The following is a 24,605-nucleotide window of genomic DNA, read 5'->3' on the forward strand; positions in this document are numbered from 1 at the left end:
AGAGAGGGAGAGAAAGAGAGTCAAAACAAAAGAAATGAAGACAAAAGGAAAGCAAGGAAAAGAAGAAAAAGACTAAGACTTAGAATAAAGATTGAAGGGGAGAGGGAATGAAGTTGCTGAGGAAAAGAAACAAAAGTAGTAGTAGAACAGTAAGTAGTGTTTGTAGGTAACAGAGGGAGAGGGAGAGAGATGTAAAGTGAGCGTGATGAGCGTGATGAGTGTGTGTGTGTGTGTGTGTGTGTGTGTGTGTGAGTGTGTAAGAGGGAGGGAAAGAGAGAAACAGAGAGAGAGCGAGAGAGGGGTGATGTCAAACCAGCTGAGCTCAGAAAGTAAACAGCGCTCCAGAGAGCAGCATGCCTTCAGCGGCACGGCTGCAGAGGCAGAGCCAGCGGCCATGCGGCACGCTCCCTCCCGGCTCCCCGCTCTTCCTCAGCCTCCTCATCCTCATCCTCCTGCTGCCCCCAGGCAGGGCCTGGCCATACGGTAAGAGTATGAATCACGTCTGCCACTGTGCCTAAAGTCTTTAAAGTCTCTTTCTTTCACAGAGGCTCCCTGTCCAAGCCTTTTGTTCTCGCAAACTCAGCATCAGCAGACTTTCTGCCTTTATCTCTTTCAGTCTGTCTCACTCCCTGCTGTTCATCTGTTTCTTTCACTTTCTTTTCCTTTTTTTGTCTTTGTTCCCTTTGTTTTTTAATTCAGTATGAAGTCTCAGAGTGTCTGAACTATACTGTACAATCTTGGCATGGGTTCATTTGAAGGCTCTGCTTTCAGTTTTGTTGAGTTGCTTCAGATTCTATCTGGCTTAAATAACTTAAATAGCCCAAGTTAACCTACTTCTTACTACCTAAATACACATTTTAAACCAAATGACTCATGATTTAAAGAGGTATTTCACATGTTTTTCACAAATCGAACCTGAGAGATCACTATGACTCACAGCAAGCTCGTGGACAGACTGTGTTGATGTCGAGTTAAAGCTCCTCTCTTTGTTTTGAGCTCCAGCGTGCTTCGTGCTCTGGTGTTGATGAGGAGGAGCTCTGGAGATTGTTTGACAGTTTGAAGCTGGTTCACTGCTCCGCATTCCCCCAAGTCACACTTTAACAGTCCGGGCACATTAGAGAGCACATGGAAAATATTTATGCAAGCCTGTTTCTGGACGTTCCTTACAAAAACCAAACAAAGCAAAAAAAAAAAAAAAAAAAAAGGAAAATGGGGCTGAGGCATCATGAGCTCTTCTCCGGTAGTGGCTGGCAACTCTCCATAATGACGATGTTTCAGAGGAACCTCTTCCCTGCTGCCTTGTGTTAGCTGTTATTATTATTAGTAGTAGTCATAGTCACTTCTTTTTCTGTTTTGTAGTGGGCTCTGTAAACAAAGGAAAAATACAGAACCGGCGAAAACATGCACAGACATGCTGTTACCAGAGTTTTGGATAATTAATGTATCGGATGCAAAAATGCAAGGCATTTTCCTCTTCGTGTAGATACAGTACCTCTTGTGGTGGCGATGTTGGGAAAAACACAAAAATGTGCTATCGGAATCTCGATGAGGTCTGGATCTATTACGGAAAGCTGCCCTCAGGGAAGACAATAAAAAAAAAAACTCTTAGTATAGATTCTTGAATAGAACATCTCTAAGCAATTACATGGGTGAGAAAGAAACAATAACAATTAGTGTGTCAGTGCTTGTGAAAGCAAGGCTGATAAACTCGTTGCAGTAACACGGTCAAGTTGTTAAGCAACTTGGCTGAGGCAGCATGTAGGGAAGGGGTCTGTGTGTAGATAAATACAGAGGAAGAACTGAGGCACTTAGTCAGCACTGAGCTGGTTCCTTGTTGTAGAATCGTAGTAATCATGTGTATCTGCTGTTGATGTGCTTGCTGTTGATGTTGACTGATCTAATAAAGGTTCAGGTTAAAGAAAAGCTTATGGTGTGCTGGTGTTGGTCTAACTCTCTCAATTCTCAGAGGAGAACTTTTACCAAGAGTTCAACAAGCTGTCCAAACATTCTTTTCTGTTGATTTCAGGGATCTCCCCGCGCCACAGTCCCTTTGGACGTTCGTCTAATTTCCGAGATTCCACTAAGTGTTGAGGCGGTGCTGCATAATTTATTTTATTTGCTCTGGATCCCCCTGGAGTGAACACTGCCAATGGGTGGTGAACAGTGGGACAGGGTCAAGCGAGGAGAAGTGAGGAAAAAAAAAAAAAAAAGCTACATTCGAGAACGCAATATTAGTTCATCTGAAAGTTATGGGGTGCCTCACACACTAATGTGTTCAGTTCCTGCAGAGGGACATGGTATGGACATATTTCAGACTGCTGTTTGACCTACATTTAAGAGGAGAATGAACATGCGCTGATATCATGCTGACAGAGATACTGTATCTCACCAGGTTTGTGGTTTGCTTCAGGAATGGAGATGTGGTGTGTTATATTTAGATCATTGTGGGGGTTGCCCAAAGATATCTAAGTTTGGATGGACACGCAGTATGTGTGTGTGTGTGTGTGTGTATCTGTGAGTGTCTGTGTGTGTGCCGTGACCAAGGCAATGCCCACAGAAACCCAGAGGAGTTTCCTGTTCCATGACTGCTAAATCGCTCAGACCTCTCAGAGAGCAGACAGCTGCAGTGGAGAGTCTTTTCACAACAATCCACATCACAGCAAACATAGCACTTTACTGGCCTGGATGAGACAATGTCCAGAGACTTTCTCGTTTTAACTGCCAAAACTTGGAAAATCTCTAAAAAGGCTTTTGGAACATGATATTGTGTACTGTCAAAACCAGAACCCAATATATTATTTAGATCTTTACAGATAAAACACTCAAAACGTTCACTTCAAAAAGCACTAAAGCTAATAAAATGAGTCCAATTTGAGCTTAATAAACTGTCAAGTCAGGTCAAGAGGCTTTAATTGTCATTTCATCTGAGCACAGGTACACAGTGTAGTGAAATTACGTTCCTCCGGAATCATGGTGCAACATGGAACAACAAGCAATAGACAACATAAAGTGCAAGATTGATGACAGTGCAACATAAAACTAAAACACTAAATAACAATAAATACAATAAATACAAAAGACGAGACAATTTAAAGACAGGACAGTGCAGTACCGATACGGTATAATAAAGTGTATAGTGAGGATAAGGTGCAGAGATGTGTGACATACTGTAACATATAGAACATATATAATCACAGCAGTTACTGAGGTAGAGAGTTTATAGTTTTTGAGAGTGGCAGCAAATATTGCTAATAGGAATAAAGACATTGAAGACAAGTCTTCATTTGTTGAGTGAGTGAGTGTGTGTGTGTGGGTGAAGTTCAGTCTTTGTGTGTGTAAAAGGGGGGGGTGAGTTCAGTTCAGTTTTGTGTGAGTGTGTTGGGTGTGTGGTGGGTGGGGTGGGGTTCAGCGCTGTCTCTGTGCGTTGAGAAGTCTGACTGCCTGGTGGATGAAGCTGTTGCAGAGTCTAGTAGTGAAGGCTCGGATGGGTAGATGGGTAGATGGCGGCACTATTTTTTACGCTGTTATCCTGCTGAGTGCAATGACTGCTTATTGATGCTGCATTGGTAGCAGTTTAGAAAAAGATGTCTCCCTCTGTTGCTGCATGCTGGTAATACACATTTAGTCTGCTGTTAATTTGTGTGTTTATTGTGAAAACTCACTTTGCGATAACAATAAAAAAAAGTTCCCTTTCTCTTAAAGAAAGCAGATCAAAGATTCTTAACTTCGCTAACCAGACACCTCTCTTAAGAGTCCCTCACTTAGGCTAGCACAGTGAGCATCAGAGCACAGCAGAGTTAGCACAGACCACTAACAACACATTGAGCTCCACAATACAGTTCTAAAAAGGAATTTACAGGCTCTCCAAGCTGGAGCATAAGGTTTTAAAAGAAGCCCTGCACTATGTAGGTTTGCCCTTAATTAGTATCAGGTAATCACACAGAAATACAGTCATACTAAAATAAATAAAACATCGATATTCAGTACCAGCCTTGTTAATTACACAGTTACAATCAGAGGTCAGCTTGTTCTCCTGAGTGTAAAGGGTGCTTCAGTGACTGAAAGTACCACACAAAAACACTTTTACAGTCAGGGGTCACCAAAACCCAGTATTCTAGAGAAAAACTCAGTCACACCCATACACACACACACACACAGCAGACCACCATTTCCATTCAGACCCAGACCCACCCAATGCTATACCAGAGACAAAAGACACTATCAACACACCCAAAAGGAAGGCAGATGTGCATCTAGGCCTGTGCCTGACAAACATTACAGACACAGCCCACCAGTGGTCTATAATTTTCTTGCTTGCTGACAATTAAAAACATATTCTTCATGTAATAATTAATTCAATTTTGTTTTTATATCAATACAGGGTGGTACAGAACATGAGAATTTTGTCTATGCTTATTTAATACAATTTAGAAAAAAGATGGAGTCCTCTGTCTGTATTTTGAATTAATTTAACCTGTATTTGTAGGTGTTTGCAGAAAAATGACAAATACAGACTGAATAGAGAAGTTCCACTAGAAAATGATGGGCAGAAAACGTACTTATTTATGTAATTTACAGCCGTTTACCTCTGCTTCCTTTGCCTTTTTTACTGGGCCATTTCTCAATCTGTGTTCTCAATCTGTCTGTATATATCAGTCGAAGTCCAGGTACTTTTTCATTTAGAAGTTAGCAGTTAGCCAAGTTCACTACAAATATCCGGATTTCTTGTAGCTCCTCCCACTTTATCGAGGATGCATGATAGGTGACTTGTGTGGACTTCTTAAAGTCCCAGAATGCACTTTGCAGCAGTATCGGCAGAGGAGGTTATAGTTTTTTTAAAACAGTACTGCTGCTGTGTGATAAAATTAAGTTTAAAGTTATTTTTAGGTGAGAATGTAGTGGTTTACACTTCAGATATTTGGTTTATTTGTTAAGAAAGTGACTATGTGAACATGTACATGTACGTTTTCTAAACAATTCTTTCTGCTACCCTGACAAGGTGAAGTCATCAAGTATCAGAATGAAAGTCCCACGTCCTCCCGTCCACGGGAGTATGCACTCGTGAGCTGCACTTACCAAGTCCGCCCTGCCCAAGTACGGGAGTCCAAACTTGTTCAATCTGTATCAAGAAACAGCAAAGCTCTTTATTATGACCTCCTACTCTGTTGCCATGTTTGTTGCTGTCAGAAACTTTTGACTCTGCACTGCCCTCTAGTGCGTGTATTTTTAATATCCATGCCAATGCATATGATGCACAGAAGTATGTGGACTGTGACCTACAAAGCTTGAAAGTGACAAAACCATTTTTGTACATCAAGAAGTTAAGAAAGACCTTTTCTGCTACTTATCCAAGGCAGATTTTAAAAGAAGGACAAACATAAGTGACTTAATTAATCATAACTGTCATTTTTATATTTGCCAAATCACACCTTAAAAATATGACACTCTACTTTGATACTACTTCTCTTTAGGGACTATAGACACTTTAAAATAGCTGAATACATTCCCTAGAAGTGGTGTCTACAAACATTTGGACGAAATGTTTGATTAATCAAAGCGGGCACCTTTTGTAAGAACTATTCTTGTACCTTCAACAACTTTGAAGGTATCTTCAAGTGCAGTCGCAAAGACTATTAAAAAAGCTAGATCTGACAACACAATGGATCACAAACTACAATAAGTATACAGCCTGTTGAGATGCCCTACTCTCACAAAAAAATAAACAGCAACTGTAAAATAGGATTTTTTTTTGAGCAGAAGGAAAATACGAACAATTACAAAAATCATTGCATGCCAACTGCGGCAAACTTTGGTGCATAACAGCAGCGAAGCATCAACATCACAGAAAGATCATTATCTATGATCTACTGTAAACACTGATCTGCGTCTACAATTATTAAATCGAACCTTCCTTCAGCTTCAAACCACACGGCCACATTTCAGCACCATCTGCTTTCTTGCGCTTGTCTTCTTGGCAAAGGGAGCCCTCCTCAGCTGTGGCTTTTCGCACAGTTCTGGGAGGAAGACCGACTCATCCTGGATGAGCTTAAGTGGAAAGCAGCGAGTGAGACTAAAGAGAATGAGATGAGAAGAGTGTGGGGAGACGAGGACGGGCAGCTGCACTGACGGGATGGTTTCGGTGTTTTATCAGGGTTCAGTTAAACAAAGGCATTTGTTCACAGGGTCACGCACAGCAGTGTGTGCGGATTAACAGATGTGAATCTACATTACACGGAACAGTTCGAACAGTGACGTTATGGCGATGACAAATAAGTTGACTTCTGACCAAGAAGCCACTGGAGGTGACGCAGCTGGAGAAATGATGTTCAATTATGTTTATGTTCTGTATCTGTGTGTATCTGCATTACGCATTAGAGAGAGACGGGCTGTCATAATGAGGAGAAAATGACATTTTCCAGCGTTTTAATACAGTGCAAATGGGAGAAGAATTTGGTGAGTTTTTTTGGTTTTGTGATGAGCAAGCAAGTTCAAACTCCTGAAGCATGCGGTCACCAGACACAGGTGTCAGGGTTCAATGCTTTGGTCTGCCGTGAGGTTAGAGGTCATATGGTTTAGCTGAGGTCACTGATGACTAGCAGCAACTCTTGGAGAGAGCTGGAGGAGTTTTCCCAGGGCAAAGTTCCCAGAGACAATGTCAGAGTCTGGACGCACATCAAAGCTGAGTCACTACCACAAACCTGCGAGCTTTAACTGGTAAAATCTGTCGTCAGATCGCTTATGGTGGCAGTGGAGACCTTGGCATGCATACAGAACAGGAGTGCTGGAAGACATTGACTGTTGTCCCGGATCTTAGACTTGTAGAGTGTAGGTTGTTTCTTTTTCCTGTTTCTTCCTCTTGTACGTGGGTTAGAGTTGTATCCTGTAACTCATGTATCCTCACAGGACAGTGGTTGGAAAAGAAGTTTGAGTTGGTTGCAAACAGAGTGGAAGAAGGTCATCACCAGTAGGGTGTATTTGCGCATTTGTGTATTTGTGTATTCGTCAGCTCTTTCTGCTCCCCAGTACTTCTTCAGAGTCGTGTCACAGCAAAGCGCTGCGCACATCTGGATGGAAAAAGCAGATACCAATTACATAACTCCAAAAGAAGAAGAAGAAGAAAAAAACATGGTCTGAACTGCTGCATTGGGATCCAAATATCTGGAAAAAGAGCTGGATTTTTTTAATGCGGTGGTGCTGTCCAGAAATATTTGTGTTATCATGGCCAAGCTCCAGGAAATCTATTGAGCATGGCTAGTAAACTATAAGAAAGAAATAGCAGAAGAGAAAGGACTGAGTGGCTGCAGCGCACTCGTAATCATGTCATAATCCTTAAAGTATGTATGACAGCCCCCAAAATCCACTGTAATAGCTGGTGTGGTTGAGCACTGTAAAAAAAAAAAAAAAAATCCATAAAACGACCCATGACAAATGCACAAACAAACAAAAAAAAGAGCCAGTACTTGTGGTTTGGCTCCTATTTGAGCAGTATGTGGGTCAGCTGTTCATCATTCCCTATATGTTAAATTATTATCAGGAATGTTTCCCCAAACTTCCACTTAAAGCATTTTCACTTCAACACTTTTCCACTTACGCTGTCAAGCTACGCTTTGGTCAAAAAAACATAATTTGAGGATAATTAAGAGAGAAAAAAACGGCTACACACAATGTGCACAGAGAGACACATATGCACTTAAACATCCACATATGCACTTTTAAACACCCACATATTCACACACATACATATATGCTCCTGCCTGCGTCTCACTCTGGGATTTAGAAGCTCCTCTCTGCTTGTAAAGCTGCCAGCAGACCTTAGCTCTGCAATCTGTATGCGTTTTGCAGGTGTTGAGTGGATGCCTGGATGAAGGGTTGGGTCCGGTGGAGAATTTCTTCTCTCTGCAGAAAAGAGAATTTTCACCAGGATAAGGAAAAGACCAAAATCCAATAGTAAACTGTTATTATACTATTCTATTCTGCTTTATTTAAAGACAAAGCTGAATTTCTCATTAGGGAAATATAACATACTCTTAAGTTTTACTGTGCGTAAGCAGGGTTTTGAAAGTTTGTTTCCTTTCATTTGCACTAGACCTACAATGCCAGTGTTGCTACTGTTAGAAGTAGCAAAGTGGAAAGGGCACTTATTAAACTGCCTGGCCAAAATAAATAAATAAATAAACAAATAAGTAGCCACCTGGATTTGAGTAAGTAATGATCTGGGGTTAATTGCTGCAGTTGGTCAGGTCTAGGTTCTGTCATATTATGTGCTGAAAGAATGAGGTCAGCTGACTACCTGAATATACTGAATATAGACCAGGTTATTTCATCAATGGATTTTCTTCTTCCCTGATGACACGATCATATTCCAAGATGACAATGTCAGGATTCATGGGTCTGGAATTGTGAAAGAGTGATTCAGGGAGCATGAGATCATCATTTTCACACATGTATTGAGAGTTCACCACAGAGTCCAGACCTTAACCTCATTGAGAATCTTTGGGATGTGCTGGAGAAGACTTTGTGCAGTGGTCAGACTCTACCATCATCAATGCTGCAATGCTATACATATGCAATGCTGAAAAATTAATACAGCAACACTGGATTGAAATAAATCTTGTGACATTCCAGAAGCTTATCAAAACAATGCCACAGTGAATGCGTGCTGCGTGCTTTTTTGTCTCAGGCAGTACAGGAAGTTAATTCCATTCAGCATCAAGAGCATTAGTGACGTCTTACTGTATACTCACCACAAAAGTACATTTAAAAGATTCTTGGCTTTATTTTAGAGCTCTTAAGGCGAGCCATCAACCATGCAGTATGATTTAGGGTGTGTCAGTGTGTCTTTGCTATCATAACGACAGGAAAAGTACACTGTGTTTAAAGGCTTGAAGTGCACAAAAGGCATGTACTAATTCCCTTGATTAATTATGTGTGTTTTTGGACGTAACTTAAAATTATAAATTAGCATTTCACTTGTCATTCTTTTTAAGAGCCAGCTGTGCTCTGACAATGAAGCATTGCTATTTATGTGGTGCAGCTATCTAAATGTGTCCAATCCTTTTCACCAGAGGAAACTTACCTGCTTGTTCATTCTGTTTATAATTGATGCAAAAGTTTGCTCAGCTGCCAACAGGCTCGTGCTATGAGTTTGTGCACTGTGGCATGTCTATGTGTGCAAAACATGCGGGAGTGTACACACGTTGGGGATGCACCTGTAACAATTCACTGCCAAGATAGCAATGAACATCTGACTGTTGATGTCTGTCTAGGTTGTATTCATTCAGTGGTGCACCTGTGTTTTCGGAGATGACAAGACAGCAAAATGCAAGAAACACACTTCACTTCAAGATCACCACAGCCATTGCCGTAGATATATTAACATGCTCCTTTGCTATTTAAATTAAGCAGGTGCAAGGCATAAAAATAGACTGTTGATGGGGAGTAGGATAGCAATGAGCATCACGGTGCATCTTGTACTCGTAGGAAGCAAGAGCAAGAATTCATCTTCACAGTGTTAGTAGCATTGCATGATAGGAAAGCCCTAGTTAGAATGAAAGAATTTTAAACAGGACGTTTCCATAACTAGAGGACAAAATCTAAGTTTAAATCCTTTCCTTCTTTAAATCCTTGTCTGCAGCAGATCAAAAAGCAGTTTTGCTATTGATTATGCCAATTTCCTTTGGTGCAATTGTTATTTTGTTTGTAAGAAAAGCAATTTCTTTCATTAAAGCAAAAATAAACATCTTATACATGTCATTCCAAACACATGCCCAGAAAGATCAGTCTTCAGAAATGCTAGACCACTTAATGTGACGTGTATAAAGTGTCTATAAATCAATGAAAAGTTATGCACACATTCTTCTGAATGCATGAATACTTCATGAAGACATCTTTAAAACATAACCCACACAATACGAATGTATAGTCTTTAATGATACACAGACATAAATCATAAATAAGTGTAAAGTGGTTAAGTGGCAGTGCAGCTATGCCTGATATTCTGCGCACACTGGGTGCTCCAATATTTGAGTCTTTCAGAGACATCTGAGTCTTCATAACATCTGTTTTTCAGCACTGTCTGTGTTCTGCCGCAGCGACAAATCAATATGATGACCAAAAACGTCCAGAGGATGACCGATGTCTTCTCACAAATTTGATGACTGTACTTGCATTGCAGTCTGTTTGATTTCCCCTCCCTGTATCAGCTTTCTGGGCACCTTGTAAAACTGAGATACAGCACAGGCAAAACGGGCCATAAAGGATTCCCACGAACACAGACAGCGTGCAGATCTTCTCCCAGGGCTTTAAAGGATCTGTAGAGATTGCCCAAACATATCTCAGATATGCACACACTGCTTTAGGTACAGTGGCATGCAAGCGTCTGGACACCCTTTTGTTATTGTAAAAAGATGTTATGTGAGAATAAGATGTATTAATCTTCAAAAGTTGTGAAATGAAATATTCTAAAACACTTTAAACAAAATCATTGTATTATTTGTACAACTTGTATCATTTGGTATCACATGGATAACTACAATCAACATCTCAGATTTAAACTCCCTTTACTTAATAGAGCTATGGTATGTTCAAGGTCATCATTTAAAAAGGTCAGGTGATGCATATTTTAAAGATATATACTGGTAAATACTCTTACTTCTTAAACTATATTGGAGCAATTGGCTCCTCCAAGCAGCTGCCTAGCAGTCAGACAATTCAAATATTAACAATAGCATATTTTCTCAAAGATTTCTCATAATGTTTTAAAAAAATAGACTTCACAGGATAAGTGAAGGTCAAGTTGAGCACAACAAAAACAGTTTCCATGAAAAAAAAGCTTGTAGGATTGCTAGAAAGGCTACTCAAACCCACAGTTGACTGCAAAAGACCTACAGGAAATTTTGCAGGCTCTGGAGTGGTGGTGCACTATTCTACTCTGCAGCAACACCTTCGCAAATATGACTTCCATAAAAGAGACACCAAAGGAAATCCAGCACTAGAAGTGTTTAAAAGAACATCTAAACGTTAAAAAAAAAGTTTTTGATTTGCTATGAGCAAAGGTTTGTTTGTATGAAAAAAGCTGCTTTTCATGAAAAGAACACTTATCCAACTGTTAAACATGGGGGTGGGTAAATTACGTTTTGGGCTTGCATTGAATGAATAAACATCATCACGTCCGAAAACAAAACAAGTAAAAATGATTAGATCATGAGTTCTACAGCAAAACAATGATCGATCTTTGACACACCTCAAAATCCACAATGAACTTCCTCAAGAGGCGCAAGCTGAAGGTTTCACTACAGCTCTCACAGTCCCCAACCAAAACATCATCAAAAATCTGTGCACAGACTTCAAAAGAGCAGCGCATGCAAGACAATACATAAATCCAACAGAACAAAAAGACTTTCGCAATAATAAATGGGCGAAAATCCCCCGAAGAAAAATTAAATCTCTTAGCTGGCCATGTTTACAAGCTGTGATATTTGCCAAAATGAGTATTACCAAGTACTGCCCTTATTTATATTTTGAACCTTAAAAAATCATCTTGCTTAAAATATTTGAAATAAAGAAATGTGTGATTTTGGAGATCATGTAAAAACTTGAATTATGAGGTCTAAAAACCGGTTTAATAGAAGTTTATAGGACCACATTCTTTGCAAAAACAATGAAAACACAAGGACTATAATTACTGTATTGTTATTATGAGGATGTATATATTTTTTGGCTTCCAAGCTGTCAGCAGCCTATCAATCATGGCCTGTATAGTAGGTCCAAAGATAATTACAGCGTGAACACCAAGCCAACAATAAATTGTTCCCACTGACATTTGCAGTTTTTTTCTGTGAACAGCTCTTAAATTATGTTAAAGAACAAGACGCTTTACTACAGTGTTCTTGATCACATCAGTATGTTCAGAACTGCACAGGAAATTACTGACTAGTACAACCCCAACCCAAAAAAGTTGGGACAGTGTTGAACATGCTGATTTATTTTATTTTATTTTTTTCAGACTCACATTCTCACATTCGCTTAGACTTTTATATAGATACAGTCATTACAGACATATATTTCATGTTTTGTCATAGAAACTTCAATTCGGTTTTTAATACATAGTGCATAGTACATTTTAGTACATCTGCTAATATTTAAGTTAACCATGTTTAGAAGTGGCGTTGACTTCTCTGGGCTCAGACACATCGGGAACAGAACATTACAAAGAAAAGTTTGTAATGATGTCAGACTAATCAGTATTGCAGATATTTGTTCTAGAAGAAATAAACTTTATATTCTCTGGATGAAACATGAAACAGACCATCCAGACTGTTATCAGCAACAAGTCCAAACACTGTCCAGGATCTGTAATTGTATGGGGTCGTGACAGTACATTTCTGTGATGCAGAATTAATGCAGAAATATACACAGAGATCGAAGACAAACACATGCTGTTTTTTTCATGCATTTTTAAACAAGGAAATGCAAAAAACACATGCAGCACACACTAAAAAGGTATGGCTTTTTTGAGCATACTGGCACTGGACTGCCTGCCTGAATTCCTGACCAGTCCCTAATACGAAATATGTAGACAATTTCTGCAATTTTGAAATGTTGCGCATATTAAGACAGGTTTGCAGGAAGAATTGGTAAAATATCACCTCAACTCGTATTAGTAACACAACACCTGATATAATTGGTGCTAAAACATATTTTAAGTGTTATAAGAACAGTAAGAGTAAAAATGGTAAATACTTTTCCACTGCTTTACAATAAAGCTTTATTACCAATGTTGACCAGACGATCACACAAATAAATTGAGTTTATAATGTCTGCAATCAAGTTAATGTCAGAGTACGTGTAAAGAACAGTGCATATCGTCGCTGTCCAATGAAAAACCCTCATCTCCAAACAGCAACTTTACAGAAGAGAGTAAAAACCTTGTAAACTTTCAATAGAAAGAGTTTATTTCAGGTAATTTTTAAGAGTTTTTATTGGTCTGTTCATCAAGAAATTTTGTCGCAGTGTAAGGGACACTTTGTCTGTTCAAATTATGTAGTAAACTAAAAATCAACAAAACAATGTTTTTCATAGGACAGCGATGATATATTTATTTATTTACTTTTTTTATTCGGGGTTTATTTCTTTACCATGGGGACAGAAAACCTGGTTTGTGATGTCGGCAATTTAAAATTAAAAGAATAAAAAGATTAGTTATTTTTTCTTTGGGCTGACATAAAACCCCATGTTTTGTCACTGACTCCAAATTGCAAACAATTCTGGTTTTGATCAATTCACATCAAACCACTTTAAATGAATGTGATCACATCTCAATCAGAAAATGCGTGTTGTTCCCCTTTAACAGTGACCCACCCAACCAACCAACCCGAGTCCAGCTCATCACACTGCCAGACCAAATCAACACAAAAATGAAGCATCTTATCTCTGCAGCTTCATACCAAACCGCCAGAACCTCTGGTATCTGCTGAACTGCAGTGGGAGACCATAACCCAGAAAAGGGGAAAATAAAAATTCTAATGAAAGAATATAAAAGAATGTAATTCTGAGAAAAACTGCAGAATACAAATGTGCATAATTGTTTCTGGCTAAACTTCTCAGAGCTTATTCTCAGTGTTGTCAGATGTGTGTCGCTCCCTTTCAATGTCACGAGTCCTTTCAGTTTATAAACAAACAGCCGCCCATTTTTCTCTTCCCCTTTCATACATAACCATGCCAAGTATGCTTGTGGCTTTTGCAGTTTGTCAAGGGAAACCACAAAAATGCTAAATGTGTCTCATTTTGGGGTGAAAAATGACTGACTGACTGAACGCAGCGCACACAGCACATGTTTAGAGCTGTGCTGTCATAAATCTCTGAAACACATCGTTCTAAATAGCTGCGTCACACATTGAGAATACAGAGAAGTTCTGCTAACACTGAGTCCGTTTGTCTGTCTGGATGCTAAAATCTAGGACATTTGACCAGAAGTTAAAAAACACAAACAGAACCAGTATAACTTGTAATTCTGCTGGTTTTTACCTCAGCTCGGTGTACTGGGATAAGCTTGGTCTGGAAGTAGACTTGTTTTAGTCAACCTTTTCATTATTGTCTGTTAAAAAAAACAGTAGATTAAAGTAGGCAAAACAGTACAACCTGTTCAGTCTTTGAGTTTTTACAGCTTCTTGGTGCAGTCTTAAACATTACAGTCTGCCTGTCATTTTGTCTTCACAAAGCCATAAAACATGCCAAGAGTTTTTTTTTTTTTCTCTCTCTCTCTCTGGCCTGTAATTCTTCGTTTCGTTACGTCGTTAGCTCCTGCAGACAACAACAGACCAACACAGTCCAAAAAAAGCTTCCCTCCCTCACCTTCCTTTCAGCTGAACGTCCAGACGGCACAAATAAAGGCTGTCACACTGTGATTCATCACCACATGTATCGCACTAATTCATCGCTTCACCAGAAGAACAGCTAAAACGGCTCGTAGCTACCAAAACAACAACAACACGCGCACAGACGTTACTATGGACAGAACACTGTGAGCACACGCTCTCTCTCTCTTTCTCTCTCTCTCTCTCTCTCTCTCTCTCTTTCTCGCTCTCTAATGGAGCCGAATCAGGACAGAGGCTGCTCGAGGTTTCTCTCAGTGTTTTCTCATTCCTCATCTGCTCAGCTGAGTTTCCACCTCTCAGAGGACATTAAACTCCCGGTTACATAACGCAGGCCATGCCGTGCCTCGGCCTACGATGCTCTGACTGCTGCAGCAGGAATTTCACCATCCCTTGTCCCGTGTTGGGAAGACAAAACAGCAGAACAGCAAAAACATGCCTACCAACAGCTCTTGCCCAAGACTCGCTGCCAGGGTTCAGTTTAATGATTCGTTCATCAACAGAGGAGAGGATGTTTGAGTCCCTGGGAGATGATGGTTTGCTCCTTATGAGGTCTTTGCATGACAGGCGGAATAGGCGGAATGCCTGAACTGACTTCTTCTCAATGGAAAATTCAATAAAAAATTTCAATGCAATTTTATTTTAATAGCGATTTTTATTTTTTTTTTACAATAAATATGATCTACAAAACAGCTTTACAGAGATCTGGTTCCAGACCCTTAACAAGCGAGTCAAGGCTGAGAGTGGCACGATCCGAGTCCTAAAAATATAAGGAATGAATATTGTGAAGAGCCAGGAGGACAATCTGTCCTCAGCACAAAGTCAGCCACAGACAGTGGAATTATTACAAAAACAGTATTTTTTTACTGCCAGAATGGACAAAACATTGTATGTCCAATAGGAAATGCTTGTAAAATGTAAAGAACACCTGGTGTCAATAAAATATAGTTTAGGAGCTAGAGTAAAATATAGACTCTGCTTTAAAAAGTAGACTAAGGATAGCTTTTGTTGGTTTTGCTGGGTTCAGATGGTCTAAGCTGGTCTTTAATGGGTTTGAAAAGGTGTTGAAAAGTGAATTGGTTAATCAGATCTTGACACAGTGTACACTGCATACTGTTGGAGCTAATAACAGTGAGCTAATGTAATGAGTGGGTTGGATAAAATGACGAGAACAGCAGTGTTATTTTATTTTTGTATTCTGTTTATTGCCGTAGTTAGGTTATTGCACTACGGCACATCTTTGTGTGTGTGTGCGTGTGTGTGTGTAACGAGCGAGGGTTGGCCAACATATCAATGAACATCTGACGGTTAAATGTAGTCTAGGTTCTAATGAGTCAGTTGTGCACCTGTGTTTTCTGTTGCCAAGATAGCAATACACCAGATATTCGCCTGAACACACCTCACTTCCGCTTATGATTTATTCATAAGCGTCTTTGCTATTTAAAGACGCTATGTAAATAGACTGTTAGTGGGGTGTAATATTTAGACATGTTTAAATAAGCTTTTCTCTTTCTCATTTTCAGACTACAGACATCTGTATAACTACTGCCCCGGGCCGGAGTGGAATGTGATGTGTAGAGGATGCTGCGAGTATGATGTGATCCGGTGTAAATGCCCACTTCAGGGCACACCAGTGGGCTATGCTGTTCCCTGCTGCAGGAACGCTCGCAACGAATGTGACCCCTGCATCATTCACCCAGGTAAGCCTTAACTCTTCCAACTCTGAATATGGAATGCAAATTCAGTCTTAATGATGAGCCCCCCTTTTTTGTTGCTCATCATATGTACAGTACTCCTACCTATAAGTGTGAAGGTAATTGAAGGTAATAGGTAATAATTTTCTGTGGCAGTTTACCTTAAACCAAGACCCAGAAAGAAACAGATACATTTCCCAAGAAACAAAATGATGCCCTGATTACATTGTTAAGTGCAACAGTCAGAAGTCTCAGGAGTTTACTGCAAAGGTGCGGGAGTTTCCGCACATAAATGACTGCTCCCTGATGCCTGCAGATCAGATGAAATCTCGAGGAATCTAGCAGACTATTTTACCCAATCACTCGAGAGAAAGAGAAGGAGAGGTAGAATAAGGGCGCTACTCTCGTGTGCATATTCATGAAGCGCATTCGAAACGGAGAGGGTTCTGATTGGCCTGTTCTCTGCAAAGAGTCTGTGAGTCAAACAGTTTTTAGTGTGGGAGGGCAGCATCATGGCTCCCATCAAAACTCATTTTACCTCTGACTACTCTAAAGTATATCCATAACTGGTAAAAGTAAAAAACAATGAAAGTCTCGCCCTCTGTACAGTTTGTCATAGTGATTTTAGCATTGCTTGGGGGACTAAGTGATAGTAAAAGGCATGTTTAGGTTAATATGATTTTATATATATATAATTAATTTTTGCAACTTGAAATATATATATAATAGCCAAAAGGTAAAGTACCTGCATGGCCGGCATAGGAAAGATTACACTTCCTTTTTTCCTTTCCCTTTTGCAGTCAAGGTTTCAGCTTTCATAAAGGAGAGAAAAAAAACATAATGTAAAGGCTTGTTTCAGTGAGCTACCAGCAGTGCATAGTTCCAGATTACACCATGCTTTTGTTATTGCCAGTGATACTCACTCATGCCCTTGCTTTCATCTCATAACTCTCTGCTGATGGGATGAAAACATACTCATACTCTCACTTGTGTTCATCTCATAACTCTTCCTCTCTCTCACTCTTTTTCTCGGTGGATGAGATGAAGATATCTGTTACATCTGTTACGCTGTCTTACTCCAAACTGTTATAGTCTGTCTCATCTGCTGTCTGCTTTCACATCTCTAACTGGATAAATTGTGCTCCTCTGTGGACCCGGGTTTCATTTGTCCCCCTCTGACAATGTCTGCACTGTTTCCACACGTGTTTGATTTGGCAATTAGGCCTCACTTGTAACTGTCAAGTCCATGAAGACTTGAAGGGAGGGAAAACACTGAGGTCATTAGGTGAAGGAAAATTGATTATGATAGCTCAGCTTAAAGGCCTATGTGATACAGGCTGTATGGATGGACCTACTCTATTACTGTCTCATGTTGTTGTTGTTTTTTTTTTGTTTGTTTAGCTTGTTTTCTGCAATTTTTGTTTTACAATTTGTGTGTGTGAGTGTGTGGTGTGTGTTTGTGTGTGTGTGTGTGTGTAGGTAGGGCGTGTGGGGGCTGTCTCTCTCTTTCTCTGTCTCTGTCTGGCTGTATGTGCATGAATACCAGATGTTCTTAGTTAAATTCATACCTGGGCAACTGTTTTACTGAGATTTCTGAAAAAAAAAATATATATATAGTTTTACAATCAGCCTCATAAATTCAAGACTAGTGCACGGTGCTTCACGCAGCAACGCAGTCACTACATCTGATACGAGTGCACGGCATTTTAAGTGTTCAGGTCCTGCTAGAGTTTCCATGTTTCGCTTTGTCTTCAGCCTCAATCCACATGTAAAACCCATTGCCAATTTCCAGAGCTCTTTTCGGGGTTCTGTGAACATGTATACTTCAGGAAGTCAGTATGCACTTACTTGAATGTTCTCTGCTTAGTTAGATGGAAGCTAATGTCTTTAGCAGCTTAGATGGTCATGGGCACAAAAGGGGAAAGCCTGTGGAGCTTGGAAATTGTGGAAGACTTGAAAGATCTGGAAGAAGTTATCAGAATCCAAAGAAAGTTCTAAGGGTCATACTTTTTATATCTCCTCACCATTAGCTCACCACTTTGATAAGTGATTTACGATAAGTGATATTAACACCCCTGATTCCAAAACCTTTCCTTCTTTTTTTCCCCCCTGAACAAAAGGGTGCAGTATATTTGAAAACTGTAAGCGCTGCAACAACGGGACGTGGGGTCCTAGAGACAACTTCTTCATTAAGGGCCAGTACTGTTCGGAGTGCCGTCCTGGGTGGTCCGGTGGAGACTGTATGAGTAAGTTACCTGCTCTATTTTCACTTACATTCCTTCGTGGCATTGCATCATTTTTCATATCGACATTCTACACACAGTGATGACATTTCTGACGAGACTGCCTGTGGCACTTCAGGATTTACATGAAATATTTGTGAGTGACTATCAGATACACTGTGTCTAGACAAAACATGTTTATTGTCTCAATGCAAATTCAGGCCTGGCAGGCAATAGGAAAAGATAAAGAAAAGAACGCATACATTTTCTTTTTTTTTTAAACAGGAGAGTTGGAATTTTACAGTTAAAAAGCTGAAAGGTTGATTTTCACTCTCAAAATGTGATTTTAACTCATTCAGATTTAAATGTTATTTGACATTGTATTTGAATATGTCAGTGTTAACCCAAATAAACCCAATAAATAAACAGAGATTTAATTCAACTCTGCCCATATAAAATCATTATTTGCATAATGGGCACAGTCTTGCCCATCGGGGCTACCTGCCATTGGGTATTCCATTACTTTTTATATAATGGTTGTTTACTTAGCCAACGTGTTGTAGGCTATAAGAGCAAGTTATCATCTGTTCTGTAAATTGTGATAAAGTGTTGGTAATGCACTGAGAACTGCAATGCAGTATTAAAGTTTCCATGCAATGGAAAAAATACACTGGCAGGACGTAAGCAGGGATGTTTTATCTTATAACCTCTCCTGAATAGTAATAATTCAACAATAAATAGTCATATCAGTTAGTTAATCTTCTTCTAATTTCTTGTAACTCTTTTCAGTGTTAGTGTAACAATTTAGGTAGTTAAACAAATACAAATGTGAGTTAAAAGGGAACTCTGGCAAGCTGTTAAATATTAATTGTTAAATATTTTGAAAGTATTGATTTAACTGTGGAAATATATAAACCCTGGGAAAGAGTCGAAATCAACTCTGTGGCAGTTAATTCAACAATTTACTTTTTTTTCTAACAAATCTTTTGTTAAACATGATGTGATTTATTGTTTTTATGTTTTAACTAATTCCTGATGAACAGATGGGGGGAATACGTTGATCAGTGAATGCAGATGAGGCACACATGCATGGATACAGTATATGTTGAATGGATGTATGAATGCCTCACTTTTTTAGCATGTGGTGGTGTGATCAGGAAGAGGCAAGGTCATCTGGTTTTGGAAAGCTACCCAACTAATGCCCGCTGTGAGTGGACCCTGCAGGTGGACCGGCCTTTCACTATAGAACTCAAGTAGGTCCATCTCCTGCCATTTTGATCTGTTTACCTCCCTTCTACGCAACATGTTTCATATTTTTTTTCAAATGGTTTGGTTTAGTTTTGACATAAAACTGATGATAAGTGAATCTACATAAACTTGTTCAACATTAATTAATAAAAAATATATATGTGTGAAATAATAAATGCTTAATAATGGCAAATTGCAGTTTTCTTTTGCAAATTTTAGATGAATAAAGGTGCATTAAACTATAAAATTAGTCTAGGGTTGTAAGGGATATACAGTGTTTACAGCATCTGTTACTGACTGATGTTCATTACAGGGAGCTTTTGCCATGTCTATGTCAGTTATTTATTCATTCATTTGCTTCTTAGCTTTTCAATTCAATTGTACTCTACAGTTTGAAATACGTTAATGATGAATGTGATTAAATGTGATTAATATAGATGAATTCAACTCAAAGTATGTGATTAATTACATATTTTTTAATCAACTGTTTTTTTTTTCTAAATTCTCACATTGGAAGTACAGTAACATGAAATGATCCAAAAGTCACGGGACAGGAAATTGCATCAAGTCTCATGATTTTGACAATGTCCAACTCAGGCCTGCTGAACTGAATGTGGATGTGATTTCTCCCAGACATCTGTCATCTGTTCGCACAGATGATTATGTATAATTTTTTAGGCACATGCTGTCGATCACAATCATTACCACCCACTTCGTATGTACTTTCGGTACACATGTGACACACTGGAAATCAAGGAACGTTAAATAAGCCTTGCAACTTCCACCTACTATTAGTCTCTACTTAGCTTCTCCTACACTTCAATGATGATCATTTTCCACTCATATATATATATATATATATATATATATATATATATATATATATATATTTATATATATATATATATATATATATATATATATATATATATATATATATATATATGCAACTGTATTAAAACCCACTACTGTGACGTTCTTTGAAATGCAGGCCAAAACGGTTTACAGGCTTAAGCGTGTGAATGTGCGTGTGTTGGGTGGAGAGGGCGTACATGCATCATTTCCACACAACACTCCAAAAAAGCCTTTGAAAGTAGTGTGCAGACAAAAAGAGCCACTCTCCCTAATGAAGCACCTCAATAACACACCGCAAATAAATGTGACAGACTTCAAAATCAGTCTCAGCTGTAAATGAAATAAGAGCCCTTTCTTATCCATATTACTTCATTCTACAAATGATGATGGATTAATGGAAAGTTATGACTCCTGGCGTGCTCAGACAGAGCCGTGCTGGCAGGGAGCTTTGTGCATTTACTACTGTTGGCAGGGTCTGATTTCTTAATACTATAATGATTAACTAGTAACAGTTCTGCCCACTCTGCAGAAGCAGACGCATGTTCTGACCCATGTGGACCACTTGTGTTCCAGCTGTACCTCCTTAACCATACAGACAGTTCTGCATGTAATGCAGAGTTAGGGCATGGCAGTGTGCCAGCACGTGCGTTACAGTGAAAGCTCCAGACCCTCGGCCAAGTCTGGTTAACCCTAATGTACTACAGTCTTTTCTATTTACAGTAATACCTTTGAAACTCCAGCACTTCCACATGAATGGAAAAAAGTGGAATTCCACAATTCAATTACTCTTAAATACACTTTTACACATTTTCACCTAATTACATAGTGGTTTTGCATTGGATTGTACACTATTATTTAAAATACTGTACAACAAAAGGCCTTTTACCACAGTTTTAAAATGTGGATGAATAATGTGTTGCATGATGCATTACTACCAGCTTCAGGGATGTACTGTCCTTTTTAGTTTCAAAAACTGGGTGCAAAGGGTGTTAGGATATGTGTATTTGTATAGAACCATCACAGTATGGAGCTACACTTGCAAGGAGAATAAATCTTGTTTGCACCCCCCCCCTCCTTCCTCTTTCATTGTTCTCACATATGAATTTGAAACAAATAAAACAAGTATTTTACAAAAAATTAGACTTTAACATCATTTTATGACACTTTGAGCCCTATCGTACACCCTGTGCAAAGTGCGTCACCATGCCCTTAGCTACCTTACAGCCCTTCAACAGTCTATTTTCACGCTTTGTGCCTGTGCTGTTAAAATAGTGTTGGACTTTAGGAATAAATCTACACTGATGGGCGTGGTTGTCTGTGTGGTGAGGTGTGTTCAGTTTAATTTCTTGTATGTTTCTATTTTGGAGGCGAAAAACACAGATGCATCACTGGCTAAAGTGAACCTAGACAACTGTCAATCATCTAGACAACAGTCCGTTCCGATAGGTGCGCCACGCACCCAAACTCGTTAAATACACACGTGCTTCAGAGCACAAACTCTTCTTTTTACTCAACAACAAACAGAATAAAGAATAAAATAACATTGCTGTTCCCTTAAATGAGCTGCTGGTGCATCTTCACAGTATGAACATGCAGGTCAGTCCCTCTGCTGAGATGCACAAAGCACTGCATTGTTAAAATTTAAACGCGCCAAAGTCAGAGCTCCCCTGGCTCTTAAAGGGAATGACAACTGGCACACTGATTGGTTTATTTTATGTTCTGCCCAAAACACACCAGTAATTAATGAAGAGAAAAGAAGTACATGCCTTTTCCTCGTTTTGAGCTGCGCAAGGAAAGTTTTTTGCGCCCTCACGATACCAAAGACACACCGACACGTCCTAAATCAAGCTGTGCAATACACAATTGACCGGTGCGCTATAGATCACTAAAATAGGGTCCTTTATGTCTGATGTTTTTGCTGATCAGTCAAAGTGTGCCAGTGTTCCCTCATGTCTCATGTTCTGTTGGACATGAAGCCCAAAGTTTGTGGGACAGTGGACTAAAATGAACAGAAGCTCAAAGAGGCCAGTAAAAAATGACTAAATTAAATAGCTACTATCATTAAGGCAAATAGTTTTGTGGCCATGTGTAAGAGAAAGAGAAAACTCATTTTCTGTCTGAGAAACTTACAGAAACTTATATCAACCGATTTTTGTATTGAACCTCCGCTTCTTTTCTAATGCAAAAGTTCAGCTAATGTTTAAAATAAATATCACCTTCTGTTTCTTGTAAATGTTGAAACTGGAAATCTGTATAAGTAGATTTCTTAGCTCAAAAAACACTATATAAAAAGACTGTAATAATACTGTAATAAAGGTTTTCACATCCTTTTAACACTCACAAAAGACTTATTTTCTGCAGAATTCACCCTTCAGTGAGACAAAAAGTCTAGGAAAAATGTCAATAAGGCTGATATTAAAAATGCTTGCCAAACTAAAAGCAAAAAAAATCCTTAAAAACAGCAAAAGGCTATTGACCCTGTGGCTTTCAAACAGCATCCATAATGTTATTCTAATCCAATTCTGTGGTCCTCTAAATGTGTGTGGTGATGGCTTGAGTGAAAGCGTGTGACCGCTCCCAATAAAACGCTGCTCACATCGAAAAGCCCAATTAGAAGGGAACAGCTGTCTGCTGAAGCGGGTTGAAAAGGGCACGCCACTCTTAGCTGACTTCAATAATAGACATCATCCCTTTCAACCTTACAGCATCTGCATAACATTCATGAAATACATACAGTTTATATCATGGCGTGGCAAGAGTCATTTTTTATTTGGTGTGGCGTATTTGCACACAACACTCTGATGAGGCTTCCCCAAAAAATATCTTTGATTTGGAAAACCTATAGGCATCAAAGGCATTTTTTTAAATAGAGAACCTTAAAAACATACTGAGTCAGGTATTCCACAGCAGGTTCAGACCTGGGCTAATTGTGCCTGATATCACTGTAATAGAAGCTAATGTGTTAATCATTGCTAAATTGATCTTGCTTTACTTTTGCTTTACTCGTGAACAATTGCCCCATTTAGCACCATCCAAAAGGAATTGCAGCCCTGTTCCCAGCAAGCTCTCTGCACAGCCATGATGTCAACTTCAAATTATGGGCTAATAGCTCGTTTTCTACCTTAATGTGTCTTGCAGACAAGGTACAAGTAGAAAAACACATCGCCTTAGGAATGTTGGTTCGATTTCAGAAGGGAACAATGCTTATGAAACGGTTACTTAATTTCCTGCAACACAGAAAATAAAATGCCCAATTCTCACCTTCATTAAAACAAGCCATTCGTGGAAAAAGGAGCAATGGCTTCTCTGTGCCATTTAACACATTGCGTGTTTGGGATGCTAGCTGGTTACTAGCCCTTCTGCTGCAGTAAAACAGAGAGGAAGAGAAGGCATAGAAAAGAAGAGCAGGACTGTGCCAGCATGGCAGAGCCAGGAAAACATTGCATGAACCCCCCTCATTTTTAGGAAACAGGACACACTATTCATCTCCAAGGAACTGTAATGAGGTAATATAAGCCAATGATACGCAGAGCCTGGTTTTATACTCTGTGACTCAACTTAAACGATGGAATAAAGTTCCAATTTGTCACGGAATTTTAAAAAGCTGCTAAATAGCGGATGCTTTGTGGGAGCAGTCCTATTAAAGGACTGGAATAATGATGAGACTCTGAATGGCCTGAGAGCAGATGTCGTGCTCTTGCTGTCTCTGCCTCCCATTTAACCGCTTGATGTCTCTTCCTCTGTATCTCCTTCTCTCTCCGAGACAGGTTCATGATGCTAAGCCTGGAGTTTGACCACAGCTGTCGCTATGACTTTGTGGAGGTTAGAGACGGAGACAGTATAAACTCTCGGGTGATTGGCCGCTTCTGTGGAAACGAACGCCCTCCTCCCATCCAAAGCACTGGCAATTCACTGCATATATTGTTTGTCTCAGATGGCTACAAGACCTTCGATGGATTGTTTGCCATCTTTCAGGAGAACTCAGGTAAGACAATATGAAGCAAATGAGGAGTTTAGAGTAAGGAGCAGAATTTTAATGGCAGAAAAATGCACTCAATAATCCAATCATAATTCTCTCAGTCTTTAAGTGGTTATGTAAACAACACAGAAGGCGATAATGCCAGGTCCAGTAAGTGAAAAAAGTTCCTAAATGTCCTTCAAGATAAATAAAGTATCCATCCATCCATCCATCTAAAATTGCAGAAAAGCTGCAC

At 39.3% G+C, this 24,605-nt stretch overlaps 1 protein-coding gene across 1 annotated transcript in view; it reads left to right on the forward strand.

Moving 5' to 3' along the window:
* The first annotated feature begins 330 nt into the window (after window positions 1–330).
* Window positions 331–24,605, forward strand: part of pamr1b (peptidase domain containing associated with muscle regeneration 1b) — a 43,051-nt gene continuing 18,776 nt past the window's right edge. Inside the window, exons 1-5 of the mRNA XM_015601131.3 lie at window positions 331–483; window positions 15,896–16,072; window positions 18,187–18,312; window positions 19,427–19,541; window positions 24,159–24,376. Coding sequence (XP_015456617.3) covers window positions 354–483; window positions 15,896–16,072; window positions 18,187–18,312; window positions 19,427–19,541; window positions 24,159–24,376 — 766 coding nt within the window. The 5' untranslated portion in view covers window positions 331–353. The remainder of the gene's footprint in view (window positions 484–15,895; window positions 16,073–18,186; window positions 18,313–19,426; window positions 19,542–24,158; window positions 24,377–24,605) is intronic.

The sequence above is a fragment of the Astyanax mexicanus genome, chromosome 2 (assembly GCF_023375975.1).
Source record: "Astyanax mexicanus isolate ESR-SI-001 chromosome 2, AstMex3_surface, whole genome shotgun sequence".
In the NCBI taxonomy this organism is placed as follows: Eukaryota; Metazoa; Chordata; class Actinopteri; order Characiformes; family Acestrorhamphidae; genus Astyanax; species Astyanax mexicanus.